At 31.1% G+C, this 8,830-nt stretch overlaps 1 protein-coding gene across 1 annotated transcript; it reads right to left on the bottom strand.

The window, feature by feature from the left end:
- Positions 1-4,374: 4,374 nt before the first annotated feature.
- On the bottom strand, positions 4,375-5,033 carry LOC115992283 (calcium-binding protein KRP1-like). Its single transcript, XM_031116434.1, has one exon. The coding sequence runs from the start codon at positions 5,022-5,024 to the stop codon at positions 4,683-4,685; it is 342 nt and encodes a 113-aa protein (XP_030972294.1). The 5' UTR covers positions 5,025-5,033; the 3' UTR covers positions 4,375-4,682.
- Between the last annotated feature and the right edge of the window lie 3,797 nt (positions 5,034-8,830).

The raw sequence follows: 8,830 nt of genomic DNA, 5'->3' as shown, positions 1-8,830 counted from the left end.
CATTTCTTGTGTCTTATGTCTGTGATTTAAATTTTACTTATTAATATTTTTTAAACTCCAATTAGCATGCAATTTTTTTTAAAAAAAATTTAAGTTAATTATTTAAAATATTCAATACATATTATGTAACATATTTTATTAAATTTTATACAATCGATGGGAAGTTATCTAATTAAAACTAATGACCATTCAATCAAGATCCTCCTCTATTATGTACATCTTTATATATATATACCCACACACATTCTTGCCATTGGTTGTAATAATAACATGGCTTTTATAATTTTTGTTGCACTTCTGCTTGCTTTAGAAAATTGTGATCCATCATCCATAAATACACTTCTTCCTGGAAATAATATTTTCTCAAAAGATTGTCTTACTAAAGTTTATCTTTGTTAGAAAAAAAATAAAAGAACTCAAATTGGATGATAGTAGATCTGTATCAAAACTTATTGTAAATATGTATATACTTTCCTGCCATTGGTTGTAACAGTAACATGGCTTTAGAAATAATATTACACTTCTTCCTATAGCATTTTTGAAATAATATTTTCTCAAAACATTGTCTTATCTATGTCCATCTTTGTTATATTATATAAAAGTACTCAAATTGGATGATACATCTGTATCGAGCTTTTCTTTGATATGAGACTAGCTAGATTCAAACGGCTGTGATCAATTGACAGCCTTTTGAATTTGGCATTGTTTTAAATTTCAACCTAGTAAATGTGGTCTGGCCTTAAAACCTTTGGGCTAGCCTTGGATTCGATTCGTGCTATGAATATAGACAGGATGATACCGCAAGCTTGTGGTATGGAAAAACACATGAATGCTTTTTATTTTGTTTTGTTTTGTTTTTTTTTTTTTTTTTTTTTTTTTTTTTTGTTTTTTTTTAGCATGAGTAGACAGTTTAATTATACTATATTAATTTCTCCATTCCTTAATCTTTCATCTATTTAGGACTTCCATGAGTTTGTGTATATCTAACAATCTCTCCATCACTTGAGAATTATTGTCTCTATGTAGGCCACAAATAAGTTCTATGTACTAGCTCCCCTTGCCTATGGAGTTTTAAATTTTTTTCACCATAAGTCATCGGTCTTACTTGGCTTCTAGCACACCTTCCAAGAACAATGTGTCAACCCTGAACAGTCAATTAATTAATATCAATTAATTAGCATTTATTTTCTTTATAATTTTATTGTTATAATAAGTGAGGATGAAAGATTTGAACTCTAATTCTTAACATAAAAAAGTTCGGATTATGCTATTAAATTAGAGGACTCTTGATTCGATTAAAGCGGAGGGTATGGGAATATGTATTTTGTAGTCTCAACCCCTACACTCCCTAAACTCTTTAATACATGACTATAAAAGACTGATGAAAATGTTTTAACAAAAGTTAAGGCATTAAAAGGGATTGTAGAAATGATACATGTAAGTCCTTTCCTTATGTATGCACTAGTTTTATTTTCTTTTACATTTAAGTCCTTTTTTTGCCTTAATTTGTAATATCTTTATTTATCAAAAAGAAAAAAAGTTGATGACAAAGGCCACGTGCAGGTAAAGGTTAATTGTGATGTTGCGCTTGGCAAGGACCGAGTCTGCATAGCTGCTGTTTTCTGACATTCCAAATTTCCAATTGTAAAATGATAATTTTGTTACTGCCTGGGCTTAGTGTAAAATGTGTAATATCCCAATTTCCAGTCCTTCGGCTGTTGAGGCTAGATAAGGCCGTTCAAGGTTCAAGCAGCTCTCATTTTAGCTTGGGCTAAGGGTCTAGTCCACTAATTAATATTGGAGGTGACAAGACAAGGGCTACATATTTAATGGATGCATCATTGGCCGATAGAGACATTGTTTAAAAATGGTAGAGTAAATTGTAAATGGAAGAGGAAGGAATTACCAAAGAAGTAAGTTCGTGTTTAAATAAACTTGTCCCACATGGAAAAATAACCAAGCTTTTATGGTGTGTGTCTATAAATATATATATATATATATTTATATATATTATGATAAGTAAAATTTTAGGTATATAAAGTAACACAAAGTCACAAACACCATTAACAAATAAAATAATTGATTGAATTTATGAAGATGTGACTCTAAATACATGCGGGTGACACTTAAATGGATTATGTTTTTTGATTTGGAAATTACAAATGTTTAAAGATATTGACTATAAATTAAGGGTCTTAAATATATTCACTTTATTTTTGTTTCCTTCGTCATTTTTAGTCAAGTCTAATACAAATTTTTTTTTTTTTTTTTTTTTTTTTCACGTAAGAAATTACTTTTGTTTCCCTTCATCATTTTTAGCCAAGCACAATCTTGTAAGAAAATCTCATCGCACAAAACTTCATAATTATTATCTATAGTTGGTGTTTTTGATATATTCTAGTTTTTGATGTATCCTAATAGTGAATTGGTTGTAAGCAGATAACAAACTCTTAAGAGAAAAATTATCAATACATACCTACAATTAGTATTATTTTTAAGATTATTGATTCTTGCTCACATGTTATTGATTTATTTTTTTGATAGGTATTAGTGGAGGAAAGGGTAGATGTAGGGGTTACAATTCATGTTCATCAGATTCGTGCTAGGTTGAGTTATGAGTATTATGTTATATGGGTTAACATGAATCCGACCCGTTTAGTAAACGGGTGAGGATTCCTTAACCCTAACACGATTTGTTATTAAACGAATAACCTGACAAGACATGTTTAACCCAGCATAGCTACTGTTTTATGATATTCCAATTGTAAATGATAAGTTGGTAACTGTCTAGGCCAATCCTTTGGTTGTTGGGGCCTGGGGTTAGCTAAGGCAAGAATCTTTTATTTTGTCAACTCAAATACACAATCTTGTAAGAAATTCTCTTTACATGAAACTTTATACTCCCTCCGTCCCATTTTGTTTGTCCTCTATTTCATTTTGGAATGTTTCAAAATATTATCCTGTTTCTAAAAATAAAAGTCATTAATTTACGAATGTTCCTATTATACCCCTATTAATTTACTAATTCAATTTTTTGATAAATTTATTTAAGGGTAGTTTTAGAAATTTAAACATTTTTAAAAAATAGATAAAATAATAAATGATGTTCCCTTAAAAAATTTGACATTTTAGACAGGACATTATTAATTTATTTATATTTATGCCTACATTACTGATTTTTGAGTCCGCATACCACTATCCCTCACTCATGTGAAGCAAGCTTTGAAGGCAAGCCCAGGCTAGCTAGAATCACACTCATTGAGTTTTTTGTTGGGCCCAAGCCTGCATGGTTGATGTTGCCTAGAAAAACAACATAATCTAGCCCATCAAAGTTTTGGACTTAATGGAGAGCCCATAATGACCTAAAATGAGTTTTAGCCCAAACCCCCCTCTAATTTGAGAAACTCTGAAATCACCAAAAGACATATACGACATATTATCAATACGAATCGTTTTTCTTTCAAGCACCTTTCTCTTTTGATGAATTTTAAAAAGGCACTGCCATCTTCTTCAGATTTATGAGTAATGAGATTTCTATCTTTGAAAGAAGTATTTAATTTTCAGGAACACTGTCGTTTATTTAATTTGTCACTTGTTCGTGACAAAGACAAAAAGTTAGTATATTTAAAATATATATATATATATATAGTTTGCTTTGTTTGCTTTTAATTAATTAATTTATTTTAAATTTAAAAAAAAAATTCTGAGATAAAAAGAAAAGCAAAAGACAAAAAGCAAAAGTGATTTTTGCCAAATTTACACAGGTCAATTTCTCATTTATAACTTAAGCATTTGGCCTGGCACCAACTTTGCTGACGTTTGGAACAACTTGGTCACCATGCATGTTATGTGGGTTATCATTTTCAAAGTACAATTTAACTAACATTTTATATGTATAATAAAAGCCATGGTGGTTTGATTTATGGCTTCCCAAATCACTTTAGGAGACGAATTGCTCGAACCATTGTACGTTTGAGAAACTTTATTAACACAACAAAATCTTACGGTACTTTTGTTTTTAATTTTTATAGATGATCATAATTTAATATTATTTTATTTTAACTTACAAAAGATTGTTACTTCAACTATTATGAAAATATTGCAATAATTTATTGTGTTCTTAACATAACTCTTTATGTATTTACCAGCGTTTATTGGCTATTGGTTGTCAAATTATTCACTTAAAAAGGTGAGATAAAATTTGGTTTAAAATTATTTGTTTAAAGTTAGTAATGTCAAACCTTTAAGCAAATAAGTTAGCCAAAAAGACTTATGCCATATTTATATGATGATCATAGGGTCACAGTTGACGTAACGTGCTAATCAAGTTTTCAAACCAGAATTTAAATAGATAGACCAATATATGAAGCTACATTGGAGAGAAAAATAATTTTATTGAATTGACAGAATGGCCATCAAAAAGAGAAAGATATTCATTAGAAGAACACACATGGAGACCACATTTTTTGTTCTTTTTTTTTTTTTTGAGGAAAGAAGAAGAGGGGTGGGTTTCAAAGCTAGAGATTCTAAATTTCACTAACAATAGCTTCCTCAATACAAAACAACCCAACCCGACCAGGACAACAATAAGAAAAGACAAGATGCCCTAGAACAAGTACAACAAATCAACAATAACTAATTAAATTCTTGGTGCAATTCTTCAAAGGAAACGAATAAAATATTTAAAATTCACTAACAATGGCTTCCTCCAATAATTCGCTTGAGCTTTCCATCAATCCAGGGCTCAACCTAAACATGAGAGTACAAAATTCCATCTCATTCAAAGCCCCATCCCCATCCAAATCTCCTTCTCTAAGCATACACATTAGCTCCTCATCACTCATGCCTTGCAATCCCAACAAAGCTGAGTTCCTCTTCAAGCTCTGAAATGTGATCACACCCTTCTCTTCATCCATCAACAACCGAAACCCATTGTCTAGCTCCTTCATAAACCCTTCAGCTCCCAATTTCTCCACCATGGCTGGAAAGAAATCTTCAAACACAACCCCATTTCGTGACCCCATTGATGATCAAGCTAGTATGCACGTAAAAAAAATCAAAGACCCTTTTGTGTACAATACGTTTTTGATTGCTTGAAGCTTGGTTTGTATGGAAAGGTTAGTAGGTTGGGGGTCAATATATATACATAGGGGATCAATGAAAGAATTCAAGAAGAAGATCTAAAAAGAATTAAAAAGGAAATTGAAAGGAAGTGTTGGAGGAAAGAGGTCGCTGAGGATGACAACAAAGGTACAGATAAGACTGAGTTTTTGTTTCGTGAAAAGAGGTTATATTACCAGCATTTTGCTCTGTATAAATCTCCTTCCTCGAAGTTGCATGGAAAGGTACCTGTTGGTCATGGCAAGCATTTTCCTACAATATATATATATATATATAACACATTAATGTAACTTGGTTTGGGGGTGTCTTTTTTTACAAAAGTGCCATCCTACCCCCCCCCCCCCCCCCAAAAAAAAAAAAAGGATAAACTTTTTTTAATTGTATAATTTTTGACTCAGCAGCAAATGTCTAATCAGAAGCCACTCATTGGGGTTTGGACACGTAATTTGAATTTTTTTTAAAAGCAAAGTTAGAACACACAATGAAATTTTAGGTTCTGTATGGATCTTATTTGTTAAAATTGAAAACTTATTAATGAAAACACTGTAATAAGATAATTTTTAAATGTGTGAATAGTACCGTGAGATCTAAATTTACTTAAAAATTTGTATTTTGCTGAGTTTGGTGATCCATGAACAATGTCGTGAGACCCACTATTTTTAGTAAAAAGTACAAAATTTTCATCCCAATGCTTCGCAAACGCATGCTTAATATGACAAGGAACAATAATGCTAATTATTAGGAAAAGAAAAAGTAATCTTACCCGGTCTTCCCATAATTTTAGATACAAGGAATGGATTGGCATGATTTATAACAATAATTATAAGAAAGAGATATTCTGTTGAAAAAAAAGGTTTCATGCTGTTAAACCTTACCTCAATTTTTTAAAACTAATTGTTTGTTTTGGTTTTCTTAATTTAGAAGGAAAATACATTTGTTTTTCTAATCAAAGAAGTAATTAAGTTTTTTTTTGGTCTATAAAAAGGATAAGTATTGCTTTTAAGGATTCAACAACTTTGACTCAAGTTGATGTTCACTTGGATGAGAAATAATGTAGTAGATTCTTTTGATAATGATAATTTGATGGTTGCTAGCGAAAATTTGAACTTTAGAGGTTTGTGTTGGTTGGCTGTTAGATATACTCGAAAATATTAATAAAATTGCACGGCTATTAACTGACAATCTTGTATTTAGACTTTAACAAAATTAGAAATTCATGATATTTTTTACACTAAAAAATCTTTGATTTTGCAAATTGAGATTACTAATTTGAAACATGTTGTGGGATTTGGGCTAGTCTTCTTTTTATTGTAAGATTTAAAAAGCATATAGTTCATATTATTTATTATTAATAATATCAAACATATAGCATAATATAGGAATAATAAGGGTGCATTTGTATAAGCTATTACAAAATAGTGTTTTGAGTTTAAAATAATGTTTGTAAATATTTTATGAAAAGTTTTTATTGTGAAATGGTGTTTGGGATTTTACAAACACACTTCTCTCAGGTCCCCAAATTGCCTAACCAAACATAATCTAATAAAATCTTAATTCCAAAATTAAATTCTACTTTGCAAGTCATGCCTTCCTTTGATAACGACAAAAACTCTGGCAGGGTCTATTTCTCTGCAAGTAATGCCTCCCTTTGATAACGACAAAAACTAACGGTCTAAAATAACCTGATCTCAAAGCCAGCAAATTCCAAGGGGGGTGTTGATTGTTGAAAACTTGGAAATCATGCATGCATAAAAATCAGGAATTAATAGACGCATAGTCATAGTCATAATCAGAGGCATATTTACCCAAAACAAAAATACACTTATATTTCATTTTCATCATCAATAGCTTCAAATGCTTTAGTGTCCATTTACTTAATGAATGCTGATCAAAGGGTACGGGCAACATGGGTATTTTGATTTGGTTAGGAGCCTACCGCGATGTTTCGATGAAGATGGGGATTGTTCAGGAGCTATTAAATTTAGCACCCCCAATTTCCAATGACCCATGACACATGTTTCTATACGAATATATGGACCTACTATTTGGTCCATCCAAGTGTAACTTTTTGCTTGTGATGGGTTTCTTTTTTTTTTTTGGCCAAATTGTGACAGGTCAATTCAAATCCACATTATTCATCTGCTTGATAAATTTCAAATTGAGGTAGTCAATTCAATGTACCACCACCAAGGTAAGTGACAATGGGGTAATGCTCATTTCAGCTTTGGAGGAAGTCACATAGAAACTAGAAAGTGGGGGAGGAAGGGGAGGTCTTGGCCCCCTACAATTTTAAAATTTTCATAATATAGAGTATTTTTTGAACTTTTTATAGGTTGTGGCCAAAAATTTTCGTCGGTTCTATCAAAAGATTATTGTGGAGCATAATTTTGATAGGACATATAGAGAGTTTTCTATTGTATATTATTTGCGCATGTGATGCATGGTAAATCAATTAATCTAATCCAAATGTGCATTTGTAGAAACAGTTTGAAGGTGTAGCATCACCTTGGTGATCAAAATACAATAATTAGAAACATCGATAGTGATGTATAGTGACAACCCTAGGATAGGTCTAAAGGTGATTTAGAGAACTTTAATCAATTTGGGGAATAGTTAAAGTGATTGAGAAGGAATGCTAGCAGAGGTAGATTATATAGAGATTTCAAAAGACTCAAATCTCGGATCTTGATAACAAGTTTGGGGCTTATGATTGGATTCCACTTTTTGCCATTCAACTCCACTTGCTTGGTGGGTCAATAAATGATCTATTGACCTATTTAAAAATAAAAAATAAAAAATAAAAAAATCTAAAGATTAAATAATGTAATATGACTAAGAGCATTAGCTCAACTCCATTAATTTTTACCTAAACAACGTAGTTTATCTTAATTTATTTAAGATGAAATTATCATGACATTTCCAATACAAAAATCCGTGCCTTCTAGCACCCTGATTCTTGTCAAAAGTCAGATTGACAAGGGAAGTCATGTTAGGGGAGATAAATCCAAGGCATAAGAGATATATTTCCCACCTTCTTAGCTAGTTCATCAACCTCATTCAAGAGTTGGAATTTCAACCCTGGGCCTGGCCAAAGGATGAGCAAAATATTTTATTGTCTGTGACGTAGGCATCCAAGGACGGGGTTGCAAGGCATCTCGAGGCATGCTCTCTTAAAAAATTATTAGTTAATAATTTTGCATACAGTAGGATTATGAGATATGAGTAATTGTAGTATTAAAATAAAATTAATATTTTAATTTTGGTTTTATACTAACACATGTGCATGTATTTGCGTATGTATGTGCTTTGAGTTTATTTTGATTGGTATATCAATAACCCTTGGAATCCATTGCTTGATGGATAAATCCCATGGTGAACCATGAGGCTAAGTTATGACTGAATCCCTTGCTTATGTCTTCCTACTCTTTGAGTTGAGGAAAAAAACAAAGGAAAGAAAATTTTCACCTGAAGGTTGAACTGAGTTTTAAATCTCACTTTCTTTTATCAAGTACCTTCTTTGAAGCCTTTTTCTTTTTTATTATATATTATTTTTATTGGTAAGTTATACAAATATTTAGTATATCTTGAACCTATCTCATCCGCTATTATACTATAAAAGGGTAAGTTATACACGTGTATAGTTTTATCTATTAGTTTTAATTAAATTGAAACTCATAGATAAAACAAGAAAATCAAGATATCCAAGCAA

Source organism: Quercus lobata, chromosome 5 (genome assembly GCF_001633185.2).
Source record: "Quercus lobata isolate SW786 chromosome 5, ValleyOak3.0 Primary Assembly, whole genome shotgun sequence".
NCBI lineage: Eukaryota > Viridiplantae > Streptophyta > Magnoliopsida > Fagales > Fagaceae > Quercus > Quercus lobata.
Note: the sequence above shows the minus strand (reverse complement) of the source record. Positions and strands in the feature narration are given on the sequence as shown.

Excerpts from the sequence above, each read along its gene's own strand:
- LOC115992283 (XM_031116434.1), bottom strand. The coding sequence starts at position 5,024 with ATGGGGTCACGAAATGGGGTTGTGTTTGAAGATTTCTTTCCAGCCATG.